Genomic DNA, 22,579 nt, shown 5'->3' on the forward strand with positions numbered 1-22,579 from the left:
CACACACACTCATACAAACACACACACACACTCGCGCACACTCGCGCACACACATACACAACGCTCCATCTTTTGAGATCACAGTCCCCACCAGTCTCATGACAAACAGGGCTCACAGGTCCAAACACATAAAAGCTACTCAGTCAGAAATACCATTGAAATGTATACATGATGTAATATTGAGATACTCCATAGGGCTGGAGAGCGACCTTTGTCTGAGACGCTTGGTGGAATATCTGCAGACATTATGAGCTTGAATCATAAACACTACGACAAAGTCCACTGAAGAAAAACTGTTAACCAGGCACAAGAGAAAAATACAAAAAAATCCCATTTACTTCTACCTCGGTGACATGAATCTAAGATATGGTAATTTTAATCTATTGTCTTTTCTTGCAGTGTAATCTGATAGATTGATAGATAGATAGATAGATAGATAGATAAATATACACAATGAATAATAATATATTATATCTTATCATTGTGTTTTGTGAATATGGGCTATACATTAAAAAATTGATTGATTGATTGATTATATTATTTATATTATATTATATGTCATGCCAGAGAAGTAGCCACCAGGTGGCAGCAGATAATATGGAACGAAAGTGTTTCTGCTCAGGGTCAAACTGGTCTCCAGTCAGTTTGAGTTTCATTACCTGAGACCGTCAGAGCAGTGGTGAGAGTTCAAAGCAGTTTGAGAGCAGTTTTCTAGAAAGCAGCTGATGGTGAAGTTTCGTTTATTGGCTCTGATGTGAATCAAACACTTTTATTAGTTTGTTTACTAGTTTGCATTTAAAGTTTACTGAAAAGTACGTTTCCATATAATGACTTCCTTCATTTATTTGACATCTTAAACTAGTTATTCTCACTGTAAAACACTAATCAGACTTTGCTGTGACCGAGACGGACCAGTAGCTGACTCAAAGCTCCCCCCCCCTCTCTCTGGAGCTGAGGTATCACATGTCAGCCTGCTCGGTACAGTGGGGAAGTGAAGGCACTTCCTTCTTTCCACCACAGTGGCAGCGCACAGGCCAGGCACCGGAGCACAGGGCTGAAATCTGGAGATATGGAACCCGGAGCTCGTCACAGGCGCTTCTAACTCCCGACCAGAGGGGAACTCACTGAGCGCAAGAGCTGGTCCGCCACCATGGCTGAGACGTAACGCACCTCTGTGGATGATCGACAGGCGCAGCGCACTTTTTACGCACCTTGGAGGAAACGAGAGGAAAGTATCGCCATGAAGAAACAGTTCAATCGCATGAAGCAACTCGCCAACCAGACTGTGGGAAGGTGAGAGTCCTGCAAGTTAAAGTCACAAGTTGCTTATGTTTGTATTATTTATATTGAAGCAGCACTGAAGTTGTGAATTTGTGAAAACTGTGTGAGTTTGTCTGTGTGTGTTTGTGTGTGTGTATGTGTGTATGTTGCCCTCCATTACCACCCGCCCTCCTGGTGTGGGCGGTGTCTGAAGGGCTGGGCCAAGTTTTTCGAAACACAAAAGAAAAGTAACATTTTGCAGTTGAAAATAAACCTGTGCAATTCTTACGTGACCTCAGAAGTTCTGCTTTGACTGTTAAAGGTCCAGTGTGTAAGGTTGAGGTGAAAGGGATCTATTGGCAGAAATTGAATATAAAAGAATCCTAGTGATGTTTCCACTAGTGTGTTTCATCTAAAGTGTACAAGTTGTTGTTTTCTTTACCCTAGAACGGGCCCTTTTATATCTAAATACTTCATATTTACAGGGAGTGGGCCCTCTTTACGGAGGCCACCATGTTTTTTACAGTAGCCCAAACTGGACAAACTAAACACCTTTGGAATTTTTATAACAAATGAAGATGCAAGGTATGGGACCTGTTTGCCATGGTGCAAACATGTTTTCAGGGAAGTTATATACGATAAAAAACGATTTAATATCAGACGATACCGACAATTATCGCGAGAACTTTTGAATCATTATTTCTTTTATCTCTTCCTCTTTGTTTTGAAACTTTTCTTTAATGACGAACACTCGATTACCAGCGAACCATTTTACCAAGACAACATTAACACAGAAACACATGCACACACACTATCTATATACCACCTCCCTCTCCTCTCCCACTTTGCATCAGCAGCTACCACTGGGATGATGTCTCCAGTTATTACGGCATTAATCGTGTCTGCAGAAGTTATGTCTCTTTAAAATGACTCTCCAACCAACACCCTGCAGGCACAGGCCCAGGACTCCTCGTATACATTCCTCCCATATGTCGTGAGAGAGCAGTAAAACTCCTGTGAGCAGACTGACAGCTGGAGGACTGAGAAGTACGAGTGTTCCCGGGCTCACACCCACTGTGGATTAGTTTAACATGCCAGAAATCCTCTGATGCCTTTTGCTGGTCTGCATGAGTAGCAGAGCAGAAAGTGGGAGTTTGAAAGTAAATGGTGGAGGAGAACAATGATCAGTAAAAAGTGGATTGAAGTAGAGATGTTCCAGTATAAACAAATTTTCCCCTAAAAAGTTTGTTTCTATGAAAGTTTTAAACCCTCCAGAGGCCCAAAGAAGCCAAGTTAAACTTAGATTACATCTCATATAAGCTTCTCCCTACTTCAGAAACTACAATGACTTTTTATCAAGTTCCCAAACCAGTGACTTTGTCCCCCGCACTACAGTTCGTGTTGATGTGCTTCTCTTCTTGGCACCGGAAGAGCCAGACTCTGAGGCTTTTTGTGGCATAAGCATTTCTACGCTTGGCGGGGGCGGGGGGCTGGGGACATCACACGGCCCCACAGTGTTGTTTTCTTTTTCAAAAAGAGGAAGCCCTTTTAATTTGCATGTAGTTCCCGTGTGTGGTGAGACAGCAGGGTAACGGTCGTTGTACAGATTTACTTACTTTGACAAAGTTTCACAAAATTTGGATTTGCGGAGGAAACAGGCAACGAAACCCCATATAATAGATATTGTTATATTATATGAATATATATAAGGGGTTTAGGTTTATTCATTTCCCAACACAAGTCCATAAACCTAACAGAATATAGTACGTTTGCACAGTTACTGTTCTGCTCCAGCTTTCTGTGTTGTTCTCGTTCAGGGTCTGGACTCCAGCATTGTGAAAGTCTATTCTTAGAGCAGTAGCTGCTGGCCAGAGCCAAGCTGTGCTACGGGAAAATCAATGCAAATTGAATATTGATAGGAATCTTAAGATGGCGAGGCTGTGTAGCCTGTAATGTGTAATGGGATCATGTGGATGATTGTGTGTGTAGGTGCTCTGGCTGCAGATCGTATCCAACACCGTCATAAACTGCACCTCCGCCTCCTAACTCTGAATCAGACATTCCAATTCCCATTTACATGTTAAAGTCTGATTATGACTCACATCAAGGTTACGTGTTACTAATTGTTGACACTGGAACCCTGTGCATGAGGAAGGCTGAGAGTTGCTGCTGCACTGAAGGTTCCTGAGAGCACAGCGGCCTCTGTAATTCTCAAAGGAAGAAGTTTGGAATGACCAGGACTCTTTATAGAGCCGGCACCCCAGCCGAACTTAGCAATATGGGGAGAGCAGCCAGGCAGGAGGCTCAGAATTGAGGCCAAACATTTCAAACTTTTATCAGACCGGAGAATCTTGTTTCTCACAGTCTCAGAGTCCTTTAGGTGCTCATGTCTCTTTCCCTGAGGAGATGGTGGCCGCTCTGCTTTGAAGCCCAGTTTAGTGTTGGGTGTGTTGCAGCGATATTGGTGCTTCCGGAAGTTCACCTCGATTGTACAATTAAAATCTCTACTCGTGCTTCAGGCTCGGGACAGCAGAGTGCAGCCGAAGGGATTTTCAATGATCAGTGAGGATATTTCAGGCGGTGAGGTAAGCGTGTTACTGGTGGGTGTAACATGCAAGGATCTCATTTCTGAGTCTTCCAGCTGTATTAGGTAATAACTCTTGTGTGGGAGAGGGCTAATTGATCCCTGCGAGATTTAAATCTATAGTGTGCGTCTGCTCTGCACGGTCGAGCGAGGGAAGAGGTCCTCGGGGATCTGTGTGCGGAGATGCTATACGTGTGCACGGTGGTGTGTGGTTGCTGGATTATGCTCGACATCAACAGGGTCAGTGAGGAGCTCGCTAGCTCAGCGAGATTCAAGCCAAGAAACAAAAAGCAGTGATTATTTTCTGACATTGAAATCTGGAATGAGCTGTGATGGGAGCAAGAAGACACATATGAAGAAGTGAATCTTTATCTTATTCCAGATGTGACGGAGGGGATTTTGGCATTTTGTGCACAGTGTCCTACTTTCCGCAGACTCTGCTACAATGTGAGGTGTGTGTTTGGGGGATTTTCAGATCCACAAGACACTTGGCAACACCCGACCTCCTTCACACAAACGCACACACCTGGCCCCTGTTGCCATAACAAACCAGGTGCACACGACACAACAGGAAGTGTGTTTTCGGACACGGTAGAGGAATCTGTTTTGTGCCTGGGTGTCGAATATGTATGTGCGTTAATTCAGAACGCGTGATATGACTTAATACTCATCTGAAGTATTTCAAGTGATAACATTTAGTTGTGTATTTAGGAATATGGTGCCTTGTGTAATCTTGCTGCAGGCACACACAGTGCAAACTGCAGACAGGTTGGGCTGGATGGACTGTTCTGCACATCAGCTATTTCTCTACAACAAGCTAGGCCTTGTTTAGTTTAAATAGAATAAAAGAACTAGAATGGCACTCAGCAGAACGCATACCTCTTAATTCACTTAAAATTCAATCAAGCTGCCCCGAATTTCACACACTCATAGAACCCTAAATATGCCACATCCTTCCAGCAAGTTTCGTAATAAACCATTCAGTTGTTTTTGTGAAAGACAGGGGTGAAACTATAACCTCAATGGATCACTATACTTCACTTTGCTGCCTTTTGTTTCACCAGTACAGAAAAGTGAGCAAGGGTAAACATAAATGCACATCTTCTGCCAAATTAAAGTTTCCATATTCAGTCTATATATATTCTTTAGTTATTTAAAGGGGGTACATAAAAGTTTATTGGACTGAATTGAATTCTTGGCATTTAACAGGCGTGTCATTCAACTCATATCCTTGAATTGCATAATATTGTGGAGGTGTTTATGGTATCGTGTCTTATCTCTGTATGTAGAAGGTGCGTTTTTATGTTTCCGGGTTGTCGCTGTACATCAAGGTCAAAGGTCAAGGTCACCAGGGCTTCACAAAGTATGTTTGTCTTTCTTGAACGTGATATCTTGAGATCTGGTGGAGGGAATGTCTACGAATTTGGAGCAAACTTTCACTCCAAGATGAACTGATTTTTGATTTTGGTGCCTACAGGTCAAAGGTCAATGTCATAATGACCTCATGTTAATGTGTTTTAGTTGTCAAAAGCTAACAGTGAACATGAGAAAAAAGTGTCTTTTATTTTTGTCCTCATATTTGTGTTTCTCTCAACAGGGCTGAGAAAACTGAGGTGCTGAGTGATGACCTCCTACAGGTGAATATATCATTCTTATTTATGATTATTTATATTATTCTTAAAGCTATATTTTTTATCGTTTTCAAAAAAGCTTTTGAATTATTTGCTGGTTCCAGTCGTGTAGGACTATATTTGGTTATTGAGCAGAACAATACACATCATCTTGTTTTATGGGAGACTACAGTAACCGTGTTTAACTACATTTGGATGTGTCATACTGTACAAACATGGTCCATCTATAAAATGATTAGCAAATGAATGATTTAGTCAGTGGAATTCCTTTCTTTGTTATATTTAGTTAACTTTTCTTTGGAAAGGGCTCCGCCTGTTATTTGTAACGCAGATTTGTTTACATATTTAAAGGAATGCAGTTAAATAAATAAAATACAAAGAGCTATACCTTGAAAACGCTCCACATGCACAGGGTGTGCCTAAAACAGTCATGAGTAAGAATTTTCAGTGCCCCACCATAGTTTTTTGAAAGTCTTATCTAAGTAACCTGTGACCATACTGTTGCTCCCCTCTCAGCCTCGGATGTGTCTGCAGTCTCTGACACACAATGTGTAAAGGTTAATTTGACTCTGTGGTTTATTATCTGCTCCCCATGAAGGGTGTTAGGTCCTGTTCACCGCCTAACCCACATTATTTTAGAACCAGTGTATGAAGGGCTATTTTAGATGTCGCTTACAGAAAGAGCGAAATGCGGAAGTTATCACAGGACTTACTACTTCTCCTCAGAGGCCCTGGTGAAGCCATCGTGCCTGAGCGGCTTGTTGACGCCAGGTCGCTCTGCAGTCTTGGAGTACAACTGTTAGAATTACAGCTACAGCAGTGGGGAGTCTTTCATTCAGCAATGACTCGCCAGCTCAGAGGTTTGGCACTGGAGGAGAAGTGCCTCATGGTTTTCCACTCAAGGCAAAAACCTGGCTATGTTCTGTTGTCGTGTGTGTGTGTGTGTGTGTGTGTGTGTGTGTGTGTGTGTGTGTGTGTGTGTGTGTGTGTGTGTGTGTGTGTGTGTGTGTGTGTGTGTGTGTGTGTGTGTGTGTGTGTGTGTGTGTGTGTGTGTGTGTGTGTGGAGAGAAGAGTGAAGTAAAAACAAAACTTTCAACAGTTCTGTGAGTCAAAGTTTTATGATGGGCAGTAATGAACTCTGGACCCCATGTGGTTCACACGCAGTGACACACAACAAGTGACAAATACAAGTATTTATAATCCGGTATGGATACATACATGTAGTTTAAAAAACATGCTGTGATCTGTATGAACAGTCTATAGCAAGATTTTAGCTATAACAGTGGAAATAGTTAAGTTTAGCCACATATCACCGTCCTCACAGCGCCGAGCGATAACTGACCCAACCCTTCCTGAGAATGCTCTCATCTTTGGTCCTTGTCCTGAACGACAGGAGCTTTGTGCTGCGGTAGACATTCCTCAGTCAGGAATGTGATTGTCAGGCCGTCAGCGTGGTGCAAGTGGCTTGGATGTCTTTTGGCATAACAACTTTGGCTCCGTGTTGCCAGTCAGAGTCTGCAGCTTTTAAGAAATCACACTGAAAAAGACGTGATATAGTCAATCAGTAAACAAGCTGCTGTCAGTTTCTGTAAGATGTTAGTTTACTTATTCATAGACAATCCAAACATGAGCAGAGAAAAGAAAAGTTTTTACTTTCCCCCCTCCCCACATCCCCCTTCTCCGGAACTGTCCAGCATGAAATCTGACACTTCTGTGGTGTCGTAGTCGTCTTTTCTTTTTCCATTTTTCCACAATCCTTTGCACCGGCTGAGGCGTTTATCTTGTTTGGACACGTCCTGCCCTCAGTGGGAGAACTGCTGTCAGACGGGATTGAATTGCTGCCTGCCTGACCTCATGTTGGAGAGAGTCAGGCTGAAACAGGCCACCTATCTCAGTATTTCCACTTAGGAGACATGATAGACTGTTACTGTTGTGGTTACTCACACAAACCCATATCTGATACTGTATGTAAAACAGGTATTTGTTGGTTACACAGCTCTTAAAGCCAAACAGAGGCCTCATACACTGGCTTGTCTATTTAATAAAGATTACAGTCTAGTTGGGAGGTTTTTTCACATCAACAGCATTTTTACAGGGTCAGTTTTCCCAGGGTTCGACCTTTTCCAGTCAGATATTCTGTTTTCAAACATTGTTGTGCTCTGCAAATTTTATGTTAGATTAAAGTGGAGCTACATCCGCCATTTGTCAACAGTCCCCTTGGATCCAACCCATCATCACCAAATCACACAATGAGTCCTGTATATAAGCCTAATTGTTTTCATAAAGAAATCTGTAAATTTTTTCTAGAAAAAAATTGTTTCTTTCTTGGCCTGTACCTACAAGGTACAAGATAAGTAGCTCTGTAGTTTCTGCGTAATCTTGCCAACAGACAAACAAGCGAACATGAAAATGTTACCTCCTCGTTGGAGGTAAATATTCGTAAATATTATTTGTGGATCAATAACCCTGACCTCTGACCCCAATAGGCTGATATCTTCTAAGTGTAGGTGTGTTATAATGACAACAGACAACTCTTCTCTAATAAAGTTCTGTGGTGCTGGTCAGTAGATGACGTTACCCTCTGACACATTTGAATCCTGCTTTGTGCCTCTTTATCAGACACTAAAGAGACGTCTGCCCCTAAAGTTCCACTCAGACTGTAAAATATGGACAGTTCTCAGAGAGGTTTCATCTAGTTTATAGCATACATGTATTTTCACAGCCTGGCCTGTGGTAACTCTTTTCATGGGGAACCTAAATCCCTGGCGGCACCGCTGCAGTCCACCAGCCTATCGGTTTTCCACACTGTCCAGGCAACAAAAGCAGCTCGAAGCCAGAAAACAAAACTGAATCCACCCCCCCGGTTCCTCTGTGACTCACTAAGCGTTCCACATTTTCTGCTGTGGTAGGTCAGAGGTCGTCAGCTCACTCTCTTCACTGCTCTCATTGCTGACTGGAAAAAAAAAAAAAGGTGATCGCAGTTACTGCACTGTAAACCTTTGGTCAGCTACATTACAGAGACGTGGGAGGAAGGGATTGTCTCTTTCCTGTCAATCGTTTAAGTGTGTGTGTGTGTGTGTGTGTGTGTGTGTGTGTGTGTGTGTGTGTGTGTGTGTGTGTGTGTGTGTGTGTGTGTGTGTGTGTGGCTCTGATCCGGGAGCTTCATGACTTCAACTTATCAGGTTGTTTTTCTGTGTGTGTAGAAGAGTTTGTTCCCTTAATTGACTTTCGGATTTAGTCTCATGGAGGTTTAACACGATTATTTGTCATGATTACCTCTATCCCAGTACATCTTAACAACTTTATCGGAGTAGTAGAAGTTACGGCGAGAAGGAAGTTTAAACTTTGAGACTTTTTCAAAAGTAAATTGTCTAAAGCAGACTTAATATTTTGAAAATTTGTTGAGGGTCCCGAGGGTGTTTCTTGTGTATAATGAAAGAAAAGTTTCCGTCGGCACAGACAATGCGATCACCAAGTGTATCACCGCCCACACTGCAGCCACTCACTCCCCTTTCTTTCCTTCCTGGCACTGAGCATTGGAAGTCTGGATCCAATCGAGCCACCACCAGATAGAACTATACTGTGCTGCACTAATCAGAGCCGGGGATCAGCTCAATGGTGAGCGAATCCATTGGATCCAGGCAAAGAGGCCAGCTCCAGCTGCGGTCTGGCGGGGCCCCAGGAGAGAGGGAGGAGGAAACGTGTGCGAGTGAGGGAGCGGGAGCCTGATGTGACGTAAAGAGAGCCGCAAATTAGTGAGGATGAAAGTAAAAGAGAAAGATGACGATCAGACACTATATGAAGGGCGGTCAGATGTAGTGGCACAACTGGACGCTGTTGTTTATAGTGAAACAGGAAGAGGAAGTAGATACTTAGATGAGATACCCTTGGTGCTAAATCAAAATGTCCCCGGTGCTGCAAGAACAAGAGTTTTAACTTCAGTTCCAAATAGAAGACTCAATTCATGTCGCCTTGTTCAAATTCTCTCTGGTTTTGGAAATACTGCAGAGGATTTTCCAAGTGAAGGATATGAAACAATTTATTCATGATGGTTTTGTTTTAAGAACGACACCAGCGTGTTTTTATGCCTGAGTCAGCGACAGCCAGTACCCGGAGGCAATATGTATGAGGGGTTGTCCTCTGCCTGTCCGTCCCATTCTACTGAACACGATATCTCAGGAACACCTTGAGTCAAGGTCACTGTGACTGTTTCTAAACGGAATCTTAAGAATGTCTCCTTTCAAATTTGACACAAACGTTAATTAGATTGGATTTTGTTGGTCAAGGTGGAGGACATGTTTTTGGCATCTTGAACATGATATCTCACGACTGCCATTTAGGGAATTTATTTTAATTCTGATCAGTTGTCATTTGGACTCAAGGATGAACTTATGAGAATTCAAAGGTCAATCTCATATGAGTCTGGAAATATAGATGTGTCCTTGCACTGGTTAGCGAAGGCAGACAACCACAGGGCTGTAATTCTAGGTATATTCATTTAACAAGAGTCTTGAAATTTGAGACTTATTTTCTATCAGTAAACTTTATATGAGCGTTAAAACAGCGATGCAGGAATCTGATGTGAAGGCTCTCACTGGCGGGGCATTCAAGGACACTCTGACGTCAGCGCTGAATCCCAGATGGAAAGTTTTAACGTGAAAATCTCTCAAATGATGGTGGTTTGTATAGGGATGAGTAATACGATGATGTAAAGCATCAGACCTTCAGAGACTTTACCACACGGTTCATGCTTTGGTAGTTTAATATCTCTCATTATATCAGGCCACTGTGGCAAGCTCACAAATCCTTGACTTTGATTTGTATCGTTTGTATTTTTTTGTGGTTATTTTACCCATAAATATAATGTTTGTGATATAACGGAATGAAACAAATCAAGCTATGAAATCATTGAAGTGATTTATAAAATACAAACTGAAGGACAAAGTATTTCAGGAACGCAGGGAAGCAGGAGTTCTCCAATGAGTGAGATCAGCATTGGGCTCGATCCTGACCTTATTCAGTGTGTTTGGTAGAAACCAGATGTGACCGAGCCACATTATTTACTGTAAAATCAACTGTTTCTGTTCATTCATTCAATCCCAGCTGGACGTTCGCTCAATTCTTGGCGCCACAGCAAGCCTTTAGCTGAGTTTATCAGGAGAGAGAAAGTAGAATCACTGTTGAAACTGCTGAAATGAACTTGAGTGAATCTCCCTGAGACCGTGTTATACTCTGAGAAAATGAGCTCTGGAAATACACCGTAATGTACGAGGATTAATGGAGATAAGGGTTTGAAACAGCAGCTCTATCAGGTCCTTAAAATACCTGCTCATGAAGTTGATCCGCCTGTAACAAATCTCTGTTACTCAAAAGTGTCTGAGCTCAGAGTTTTCATGTGTTAAAACACAAAAGCTTTCTCTATTCTCAGTGAAGACCCCAAACCATCAGTCTGTGTTATTTATCTGCTGTGTGTGTAGCACTGGATGCTGCAGGACGGAGCTGAACAAATGGCGGTGACGTCATCCGTCATCTCTCAAACGTAAACTGGATATAAAGTTTGGAGATGGCTGTGCTCTGGTGCAGTATCTGTGTTTGGATCTGTAGCCCTCATCTGGAGTGTTTCTGTTCAGCAGGAAAATCCACAACACGTAACCTTCACGCTGCTGTAAATGTGACGCCTGCACTCTTCTCACAGGGGGCCTGTTTGTTCTGTTCTGACTTTAATGACATTGCATTTGTTGTTTTTTTCTTCATGTGAAGATCGAGAGGCGGATGGAGTTGGTGCGTCTGGTGTCGCACAACACGCACAAGAGGCTGGTGTCCTGTCTGCAGGGTCAACTCGGCACAGACACCGAGAAGAGACATGTAAGAAGTGCTCGATTTCTCTTCCCTCTTTGGAGACACTCAAATAAACTCATCTCTGCATGTTGGCAACACGCTACAAATTAAGACCTTATAAAACCTTTTCATTTTCTTTCGGGGCCACACAGAGAGATGCTAATGCACCATGTCACTCATAGAGAAATTAATTAAGGATGAATCACTGTCACACCATTATCAGATTAGGGTGGACCTGCTATCTTGTGCTATGAGCACATAGCATCGCTTATAAAACACAAATATGTGCAGGACTCATGAGAAAAATATTCAGCAGTTGACTCCTGCCAACTTCACTGGAAACAACACACACATACACACACACACACACACACACACACACACACACACACACACGGTACATTGTGTATTTGCTTAAGCTCCACATGTGGATCTTTTGTTTATGTTTGGATTATTAGTTTATGAGAGGTGTGACAAAACATGAATGTGATGAAAATGCATGAGAACTGAAACATGAGCGGTTGAAATGGATGTGAAATGAAGAATTTAGACAAACGAAACGTTTATGTTCTATTTGCAGAAAAAGCTTCCCCTGACGACACTGTCACAGGCCATGCAGGAGGGAGGCGTTCAGCTGGGAGACGAGAGTCTGATTGGGTGAGATGGGAAATGCAACCACAGGATTTTATTGAATGACAAACCTTTTTGGGCAGCTTTTGAACAGCTCACAGCATTTCACTTAAATATTAAGTTCTACCCTATTTTACCTCCAGTGATTCTTGTTTTCATTCATAATAACATTTAAGTGTTAATCTGTGTTTTCTTGGAACGTTTTGTTTACTTTCTGTACTTGGATATATTGCACATGAGGTCCCTACCTCTATGCATTCCCTAAGTTAAACACGTTTTGGCCTTTTGCATGTTTAATTTGTGTGTCCGTACCTGTGTGTCTGTGTGAACAGCAAGATGATGGACGTGTGCGGGGAGGCAGAGAGCAGGTTGGCCACTGAACTGATGCAGCATGAAGTGCAGCTCGAGAGAGACATCCTGGATCCGCTCAACCAGGTGGCAGAGGTAAAGACACTGACTGTTTCAACCCCGCCATGATACAACGTTACCTTACTTTACTTTAAAACTCACTTTATAACCCGACTTTATATTATAAGACAAATTGCTGAGATATTAAGTGAGACTGTACGTCAAGTTACCGTCGTGCACGATTCATCCTGACGAAACGCTCGATGTTCTCACTGTCACAGGTGGAGATTCCCAACATACTGAAACAGAGGAAACAACTAGCCAAGCTGGTTCTGGACTATGACTCGGCCAGGACAAGGTTCAACTGTTAATGTACATTTAGTATTTAGTGATGGACCAAGTCTTTATTTGGATTTATTTTGTGTTAAGTAAATTACTGTATTTCTTTTTACATCTTTAGGAAATGTGATACGTATTTATGTAAAAATGTTAGCACAGTGAGAAAGGAAAAAACCGTCAAATAAAATAAGCTCATGTGAATAGTGTCTAAATAATGTCTTGGCCTTCAGGTGGTACCAGGCAGCAAAGTCCAACAACCAGGCCATGGCAGCTAAAACCGATTCTCTAAAAGACGAGATGGACGAGGCTCTAAATAAAGTAGAAATATGCAAGGTAAGAAAAAAAAATCGGACTTTCTACGTAACATATTTGTTGTTCAGGTTGGCAGTATATGTAGTATTGAATGCAAGCATGTTTTAACTGTACATTCCAGACAGGGCCTCTTCATCAGGTTAGTATAATAGAACAGGCTGAACAAAGGAGGCCTTTGTAGCAGGAGAGGAACAATAACAAACTGTGCACATTATCAGGCCAACATGTAATTACAGCTCATTGCTTCTTCATCTGGAGTTCACCTGGGTTACTGAAAATATTCCAGGGCAGAAAGTTTAAGGTTGCCGTCCTGTCATCCACAGGACCAGCTCTCTGCTGACATGTACAACTTTGCTTCCAAAGAGGGAGAGTATGCACGCTACTACGTCCTGGTGAGTGTGATGCAAATATGAAAATCTGTATAAGAAGATTACATCTCAATGCCTGCTACACTATAATTTATCCATGTGACTTGTGTTTATGTTTGTTTGTGTAAACCAGTTATTACAGACCCAGGCCGACTACCACAAGAGGTCTCTGGCAGCTCTGGAAGCAGCTATACCAACAATCCAAATACAGCAAGGTGAGCATTAGACATGAAAACATTTCATTTATTTAAATACATAATTATTATAGCTTAATTCAGTTAAATAGATGCAAACTATGTTGACTGTCCTGAGGACTGTACAACGAAGCTAGTTAAACATACATACAGGATACTGTATATTGTAGTTATCTGGCTTTACTGAGCCTAATATCAGTCGGGATAACCTGCGTAATAGAGCAGGTTGTCAACGGGCTCTGTTAACTCTGGGTTTTCTTATTTAGCTACGAGTGAGTTCATGTGATTGAGGAGGAGTCGTTAATTTACAAGCAACATTGTCAGTGTTTATAAACCTGCGGGTTAATGTGGTTATAACAACAGACAAAAGTGATGTTCAGCAAGTTCAAATGTAAACAGTATGATCACATTAGTAGAACAGAAAAGAAACACGAGAAATCATTTGCAGTTGTTAAAGTGAGGCTACGGATATATTATAAAAAAAGTACGGTCATTAATTAAGATTTTCTTACTGATTTAGTGTTTTTGTTTATGAACAAACTTTTCTCTTGTGCTGCAGATAAGATAAAGTTAAAGGGAGGTCAGACTGTCTCTGCTGCCCAAACAGGGGAGAGTAGTTAATGCGTGATGAGCTCACTGTGACTGAAATATTCATTTATAATCATGAGAAATTGTTAAAAGTGTGTGGATCAGTTTTCAAGTAAAACACATCAAAGGGTTTAGTTTTTATTTCCAATTATCACATGGCCACATAAACACTGTGAGGGATCCTGTCGGGAATGAAAGAATCTTTGTTCAATTAAAATGAAGATATAATATAAATGATTTGTCTATTTATATGTGTGACATAAACGCTGCCTTCATTTATCAGAAGCAGAAGCTTTTTTTCAAAGGCAGAACCAGGGCTCCACTTGGCTTTTTACATAAAAAAGTATGAATGTGCTTAATAAAGACTTAGACGGGGGAAAACTGTCAAACAATCCGATTTAATGTAAAGACCCTGACGGTTTATGTCTCACCCAGACTCCTGGATGGAGAAGCCAGCGTTTGGTACGGCCCTGGAGGAGCACCTGAAGAGGAGCAACCGGGAGATCGCTCTGCCGCTTGAGGCCTGCGTCATGATGCTGCTGGAAACTGGCATGAAGGAGGAGGTACGGCTTGAATCACGGAGAGAGGAACTTCGGTAAACTGGGACAAAGTTGATGGTTAATTGACCAAAAGTTGGACGTGGACTTGTCCCTAGAAAACTGTCAGAAAAAACTGTCACTCTGTCAGAGCTGGAAGGAAACGTGGGTCATGTGAACTGCTCTGGCGAGATGATGGAGCCTACAGTCTGGAAACATCTGTGGCCAACTTGTGGTCAGCAAGGCTTTGGGCGTCAGGAATAAGCACCATTTGTATGTGTGTGTGTGCAGACAGGCATCTGTTATCCATTACCATGTTCACTCTTACACTCTCTAAATGTAACCGAACCACTAGACTCCCCAAGGAGGACAATCTAAGACGAGTTTATAAACGGAAACAAAGCTCGTGCTGTGTATCTGTCTGATACTCATCCTGAAAGAGCTGCTTCTCTGTTGGCAGAAAGAAACTATTCCTCTTTCTCAGTTATTTAAAGCTGCAGTAGGTGAGTTTCCTTGAAAAATAGTTGTTGTTCAAAACTAAGTTTCATACGGGCATCATAGAGCCCACGGGTGTTTTATTGTGTTTATTGTCCAACTCTCTTTAGACTCTTCTTTCGGTAATTCAGTCTCCCTTTGTTTAGGTTGCTTTGGAAGTTGTTGCCAATGCCGTAACAGTGACCTTTCCTATAGGATTTAACTCCTTTAAGTCAGGGCCGGCCTTTCACATAAGGGCCGTGCAGGTGCAGCTGCTTACTACGACAGCCAATAGGAAGAGCGTTCTATCTCTGAACTGCCCTGTGATTGGCTCAAGTCTTCCCTAATGAGCCAGATTTCCCTAAAGCTGGAAACGGAGCCAAGAGGATGTGCAGAAGTCAAGTTTTCTCCCAGATCACTTGATTTACATTATGCTTACAAATAACACCAGGAAGATGTTACCTACCCCATGCATTACCTTCACCTTTCTAGATATCAGAGCAAACACACCTCTTTAATTTTAGGCTGGAAACATCACCTCAGGAGGGAAAAGCATAATCCAGTCATTTTGTCCTCTTGTCATCATTGCAGGGACTCTTCAGAATAGCTGCCGGAGCTTCGAAGCTGAAGAAGCTCAAAGCAGCGTTAGACTGTTCCACTTCGCAGCTGGAGGAATTTTACTCTGATCCTCACGCTGTCGCAGGTACGACCTCAAATCCAACATAAAGTGGCCCCCTCTGGTTCAGGTCAATATCTCATCGCCCTCCTCTTCACACACAGGAGCTCTGAAGTCCTACCTCAGGGAACTTCCTGAACCTCTAATGACGTTTGGCCTGTACGACGAGTGGTTACAGGCCTCCAAGTAAGACAACGCGCACAACTCATTTTTAATATCCTGCAAAACAAACTCAAGTCTGTGCTAATAAGCAGTAGTCACATACCTGAAGCAGCGTGTGCTCACAGGCTGCTTTAGAAAGGCTGCTGGTTATGTAACAAGGAATTTTAAATCGCGTTTGTGTGTGTGTGGTTTCAGTGTGTCGGACTCTGACAAGAGGCTTCAGGCCCTGTGGGTGACATGTGACCACTTGCCAAAGACTCACAAAGCCAACCTCAGGTGAGAAGACATTCAGTTATTTTCTTATCTTTTTCACATATGATGTATAAGAACCTTCAAATGATGCAATACACGCTATTGTAACAAAACAAAATGTGGTAAGAGGTACCTAAAATAACAGAAACCTTCTTTGAGAAAAACTTTGTTAACGTGTACTTGGACTTTTGAGTTTGGTCCTTTCATATTGACTGGTGAGGTTTATGACCTATACTGCAGTAAGCCAGCAGGTGGCAATTGAGGCGCTTTGGCTTCATTTTTGGGGCGCTGTGATGTCGTCCATCTTTTATACACAGTGATTCAGACTTGAATGCCTCATCTCATTAGAGCACTGTACGGTTCTGATGCTAGAGATCAGGACCAGACAAGTGATACAGTAAATGTGTTTCCTGGAGGTTTTACAGCAGTGGTCTCTGTTGCAGGTATCTGGTGAAGTTTCTTGCCAAACTGGCTCAGGACAGCGACGTTAATAAAATGTCACCCAGCAACATTGCCATCGTCCTGGGACCCAATCTGCTCTGGGCGAAGGCAGAGGGGTAAAACAAAGTCACACACTGTTCACCTCCCTTTGCTGAGAACAAAGTGAAGCCGATGTTGATGGAGCTAACTGACCTTGCTCTTCTTTCCTTGTCTGTGTGTGAATGTGCATTCAGGACGCTGGCAGAGATGGCAGCGGCTACATCTCTCCATGTCGTCGCCATCATTGAGCCCATTATCCAGCATGCTGATTGGTTCTTCCCTGATGGTAAAACATCTGTTCTATCATTGTGTAACTAGTAACACCTATCTGCAGTGTCCAGTGGTGATGTATTCCTGTTGAACACAGCACAAACAAAGACAATGCATTTAATTTTTTTATTAAGGGCAGATACAGCAGAACATTTTCCTCAACCATTGTGAGCTTAAAAATACAAGTCACATACTCTCTAAGAAAATGTCCTGTTGCTTTTATTCTTATGGAAACCATGTAAAATTTAAAAAACATGATTATACTCCTGAAGACGTCAGTTTGAAGTAACATACAACACTGTAGGAAAAAAACATTACATAGAAAAGTCCTGCATTTAAAATATCACTTAATTAAATATTATCAACTAATTAAAAGTATAAACTCAGATTTGATATATTTTGGGGCAGTTTAATTTTTATATTTGTCTTCTCTGTATAACAAAAAAAAAATCAATCTTCAAAATTTGACCTGTTGATGGCGCTATAGGTAGCATCAGAGTTATCGCAGTTATTCTGACAAAGATATAAATATCTGGACCAGAGTTCATAGCTAGCACGGCTAAAGATAACAAACAGTAGAATAATTCCTGCAGTCTACCACAGGTATTAGAAGGTCATTTCATCAATGTAATCTTCATCATCTGTTTTTGTTTCTTCCTCATCAGAGGTGGACTTCAATGTGTCGGGCATGTTTGCCTTGCCCACCCACCCGGCCACCCCAGACCCCGAACCCAGCCTGGAAAGGAAACGCCCCGGCAGCCAAGTGGGGCAGGACGGGGACAGTCACACTCCCCGTAAAGACAGGTACCTGTCTCGCCCCCACCTCAGCCTCAGCCTGCCCCTCACCCTCCCGTCACGCCCCAAGACCGTGAGCAGGCAGGAGTCGCGGGGCCCGGCTGTGTCGGCCCTCTATGTAGTGGCCGACGAGTCCATCACAGTCACTGAGACACCCACCGAAGATCTGCCCATGCCAGACTTCAAAGCTGTGCCATAGTCCAATGTAGCTCCCGTTTATCCATTTACTGATCGAAGAAAGAAGGGAATGATGTTCATTGTGATTCTTACACAACATAACTTCTGTTATTGTTCAGCTGATTTCGAGCTAATCGATTTGTTTTCCTCAAGGTCTGTACAGAACATGATGAAGACGCAGTTCTCATGAAACGTTTTTCCTTATTGTTGGACACCACTTTGTCTGGAGTTAAAATCCGCTTGTGTTACTCTTGTGTACTCTTGTGTTGTCTCTCTTATTTCCAATTAAAGCCCCGGTCTCACTGTAGGTTGCTGGTTTTATGTTTTGTGTGGGCTTCCTCTGTTGCATTTTGTTTGTACGGTGCGGCATCTGTCTCCTCTGTCCCTGCAGTGACATCGCAGCTCAAAGCAGTTCCTCTAAACAAAGGTCACTGTCACGCGCTTTTTAGTCTTTTTTTGGGGGGGTTCTTCTTTCGGGTTTCATCGATCTCAGGAAGTTGCGTCCGTCTCTGTCTCTGGCACCACCTCTCTCTCTTTCTCTCTCTCTCTCTCGCTGGTTCTCTGTCCCTCGGTCTTCTGCTGTCTGATGGCGTGTGGTCTGCCCTCCTGAACTCTCTCCCCTCTCCCCCCTCCCTAGCACTGTTAACAAACCGGAGCCCACGGCACGTAGATCCAACGCTGTAAATAGAAAGCAGCCGCAGCCAACCTCACCCACCTTCCAACCCCCACTGCCCCCTCTGGAAGCCGGGGGTCCCGCCCAGCCTGAGCCCCAGACCGAGGCTCCGTCCGCGGCTGTAGAGGCTGAGCAGCCTGGCTTGAGTGGAGCTGGCAGTGCTGGTGTTGGTGGTGGTGGTCTGGCTGGTGGGGTCCAGGTAGCTGCAGTGCAGCCGCAGGTTGTAACCCAGCTCAGCGCAGAGGAGAGCAGGTAAGGAGCGAGCTGAGGTACCAACAATACTCCACCGCCTGCTCGCAGCCAATCAGCCATTCCGAAGCTCTACCCCCCCTCCCCCCTCCTTTGTTTGTCATGTGTTTGATTTGAGTTTACAGCTCCCATAATGGAAACCGTAAAATATATATAATCATATGTTAACAACATCTGCAATGGCCTCAGCTTTAAATTTGGCTTCATTTTAGCAAAAGCAGAATAATGAAAGTCCTTCCTGCTCTGTCTACAGACGTCTCTTATCCTCCACTCCAAACTCGTCTTCTGTTTTAAATTGACTTGCCGTTCTTCCTGCCTGCATTTTTTGGTGTTGTCTGAATTTGCATGCGACGCGTTATCAAACCTTTGTTCAGTCTTTCCAACAAACTTATTTTCTGATCTAGCATTCTCTTCCCTACACTTTATATTGTTGTTGAGTCATTTCTCATGAATGACTCCTAATGTAATTTGAAGCCTTTGAATGGAAATTATAATGGAGATTTATTGTATTTTCTTGCAGCCCGGCACGTGAACTCATGTCCACTCCCCCTCCTCAGAGGAATGGCTCAGTCCACCTTGCAGTAGGATCCCCCTACTCTCAGGGTGGGTCTAGGGGGCCGAGTCCACACTTGAGCCGCAGAGGTGAGAGAATGAGCAGTATTTGTCATACCATTAATATTTTTATATCATGTAATAATTATTGTTTTTCTTTAAAGGAACCAAGAAGCAGGCCCCAGCCCCGCCCAAACAGGCCAGCCCCTTCGCCTTCCAGCCCGGCAGCACCCAGACGCCCGGCTCCACTCATTACCCGCCCATCACACCCCGGCGCCACTCCAGCAAAGACAGCCCAATCCACGCCCCGAGCCACCCGCCCCCGCAGCCGCCGCAACCCCACCAGGCCCACGTGGAGTCAGAGCCCTCTCCGCCTAGCACTCCCACCCCGCCCGGCACTCCACCCCACGATGGGCCCGTCTCCAATCAGCTGTATTCCCACCACTCTCTCCCCCGCCCATCTAGGCCAGCTCCGAAGCCACGACCACGCCCCCACATGCCGCCGCCCCCACAACCTGCAGCCAGTGACGATGGAAATGACCTCTTCAGCTCCGCCTCCAAAGTCATAACAGGTAAACAGTTTGTCCCTTGTTTCTCATTAATCCAGTTTAGTGTTGTAGTCATTAATAGTATCAGGGATCACAAGCAAGTTTATCAGCTTATGTCAACTGTAGCAGCAATATTGTCGAAGAATGCGTTCTCTCTCTATGTGAGTCTGTGTGTGTGTGTGTGTGTGTGTGTGTTTGAGCATAAAACATTTATTGTATGATCAAGTTTTTCCAGTGGAAACTCATCTAGCTCCAAGTAGAGCAGGATCTTGGGTCTGGTCACTTTGTGGTGCACCAGAGTTAAGAGTATCAATTTAAGAATGAATGAAGTATTCAAAAATACTTAAAATCATTCTTTAATGTATGTTTCTCAGCAATAAATACGCTATGTATTATTATTTTTACACAATTACATTCCATCGTTATTGTGTTTAGGTTTAAGAGCAATTTTAATGTTGTAGCTGCAACTAATTGACTACTGAGTAGTTTTTCATACTTTATAATCCCACCATCATGTTTTTTTATGGAGATCTTCTGCAAAGTAAGAAATAACAATGGTTACATTCAGCATCGAGTGGTGGTGTTTGCTCTGCGTCCTCTCGGAGCATGTCTGTGTTTTTAGCTCTCTGGCGTTTGGTTTCACTTTTCTGCACAAGCCTCACACACTACATGTGACCTGTGGTGATCTGAAGCATGACATTCAGATGACGTGATCTATTGCAGATGTCTGAGCTGGCAGCCTGAGATGAGCTTTGCGAGGCAGGTAATGGTAAGGCTGTGACGGGCTGATGCACGGGCCTTGCTTGTGTGTCCACTGCATGTGTCTGTGTGTTTGTGGGGAGACGAACAATGCAGCCGTTCGCTCCCTTCAGTGTGTAACTACACACATACTGTATACATATTTTATGTATACTAGTATGGATTTGTCTTGCACTTTAACCCCCGCTGTCCAACGACACTAACATGCTTATGATTCTGACACCATCTCTCACTGCTGAGGTTGGCTGGCTTCTGCCTGCTAAGAGTTTTCTGTCACGTGCAACTAAACAAACTAAACAAACGTAGAAACCAAGCGTGTGCTGTTGTACAGATGATCAAAGAAACGTTTAAGCTGAACACACCAAGGATACGCTCTCTCATTCCTGCCTCACCTCTAAACATGTTACTGAACTAGGACCAAATGTGCAAAATTGACTGTCTTAAATAATGGGAGCAATCCTTGGTGTCTCACTAAGTGTATAAAGGTGGCATGATTGAAACACTGTGTGGTTATGGTTAAGTTTGGTCTCAACTGATCTGTTTGCTGACTGGTCCCCCCCCCCCGTAACTGTCCTGTACAGACGGCGGCCTTGTTCTTAAGGGGATTGGACGAGCCCTCATCCCTGAGGTGATTGTGGACCAACAGGAGGACAGCTCTGCAGGTCAAGAGCCCGCCTCCAGCCCAGCCCCAAACGCAGACCCTAGCATCGAGTCAGAGAGCACCTCTCTGTGAATACAACAAAATGAGAGGGACCACTGTCGTCGAACGCCTTCTTCCGGTTTGAATGTATAGAATCACATATCAGATAGGTAACCCCCCCCCACGCCCCACCCACCATCAGTCGGCTCAAGCTCTGCACGCTCCAACTCGCAGAGAAAACAAAAAAAGGCTGTCTTTCCTCACATTATACTGACTCAAAACTGAAACCTCATCTTATTACAGTGTTGGCTTAAACCGCAATCCCCTCGTTGATCACTTTCCACATAAGACTTCACGTTGGACTCTTTCTGCTCGATGCACTGCAGAGTATTTTGAGATTGGACGGCAGGGCCTCGTTACACAGAAGGCTAATGGGACTTAAAACGTATAACCTCAGCAATTTACTGTAGCAGCTGAGCTCAAAGAGTGATGGTGAAGCATTCCAAGCTTTTGCTCGTCCCTTGCTTCTATTTCAAATCCTGCTGTTGGTTTTAGCACCAGGTTTGACCACATAGACCCAAAGACGAGTAGCCTACTTTCTTTATTCAGCAGCACAGCTCTGTGAGGGTTAGCCGCCCACTGCTGATCTATTTATCCTTAAAAAACAAGACATTTTCAGGCTAAATGCGACATTCAGCTGAGAACTTTGGTCACACACATATAAAATGACCAAAGAGATCACGAGGGGGCCGAACGAGTTGCTTGGTTTGTATTAAGGTTGTTAATGACCAAATATTTTTGGCAAGAGTGCAATATTAAAAAACGCAGTCGTCTTCCAGCAGTGTCCTCTCCACAGGAAGTACTCTTATTAGTGATCCAGTTTGGTAAAATGTATGATTCTGTTTTATTATTATTTCAGCTGACTTAATTTACCAAGCTCAAAAAAGCTCAAAGATTAACCTTTATTGTGAAAAGGGAAAAAAGATTATTCAAAGAATTAGATTTTTATAACATAGATGGTAAGTGATCACTCCCACTCGAGCTGGAAGCTTCGACCAAATGCAGCCAAATAATTCAAAATCTTCTTTGTGTATAATTTTCTACTGCAGCTGACAATCTGTACCCGGTTGTGGTATTTGTGAGATCTTTGATTATGTTTTTTTCCTCTCAGCATTTTTATGTTTGGTTTTTTCCCGCATATGTTGCATCATTACTCTTAATAATAAAAGATTTTCAACATTTTA

General features: G+C 43.2%; 1 protein-coding gene across 5 annotated transcripts; it reads left to right on the forward strand.

The window, feature by feature from the left end:
• The first annotated feature begins 976 nt into the window (after positions 1-976).
• arhgap17b (Rho GTPase activating protein 17b) lies at positions 977-22,577 on the forward strand. 5 transcript variants are annotated; one of them, XM_053442906.1, is made up of 21 exons: positions 977-1,293; positions 5,442-5,481; positions 11,236-11,340; positions 11,894-11,970; positions 12,276-12,387; positions 12,573-12,649; positions 12,861-12,963; positions 13,266-13,334; positions 13,444-13,525; positions 14,528-14,655; positions 15,694-15,805; positions 15,883-15,964; positions 16,136-16,216; positions 16,636-16,749; positions 16,867-16,958; positions 17,608-17,746; positions 18,552-18,839; positions 19,357-19,478; positions 19,553-19,960; positions 20,660-20,699; positions 21,277-21,414. In XM_053442906.1, exons 1-20 carry the CDS (start codon positions 1,241-1,243, stop codon positions 20,665-20,667), a joined length of 2,292 nt encoding a protein of 763 aa, XP_053298881.1. In that variant the 5' UTR covers positions 977-1,240; the 3' UTR covers positions 20,668-20,699; positions 21,277-21,414. The 5 variants fall into 5 exon arrangements, with proteins under 5 accessions (XP_053298881.1, XP_053298882.1, XP_053298883.1 ...); XM_053442907.1 differs by having other exon boundaries at positions 20,660-20,705; positions 21,277-21,398; XM_053442908.1 differs by having other exon boundaries at positions 20,660-20,695; positions 21,277-21,377.
• Positions 22,578-22,579: the final 2 nt, after the last annotated feature.

This window comes from Pleuronectes platessa, chromosome 16 (assembly GCF_947347685.1).
Source record: "Pleuronectes platessa chromosome 16, fPlePla1.1, whole genome shotgun sequence".
NCBI classification, from domain to species: Eukaryota; Metazoa; Chordata; class Actinopteri; order Pleuronectiformes; family Pleuronectidae; genus Pleuronectes; species Pleuronectes platessa.

Bases quoted from the DNA above. Each gene is read 5' to 3' on its own strand.
- arhgap17b (XM_053442905.1), top strand. From the start codon at position 1,241: ATGAAGAAACAGTTCAATCGCATGAAGCAACTCGCCAACCAGACTGTG. The intron at 1,294-5,441 runs GTGAGAGTCCTG...TTCTCTCAACAG, and splicing joins GCCAACCAGACTGTGGGAAG to GGCTGAGAAAACTGAGGTGC. The intron at 16,217-16,635 runs GTGAGAAGACAT...TCTCTGTTGCAG, and splicing joins ACTCACAAAGCCAACCTCAG to GTATCTGGTGAAGTTTCTTG.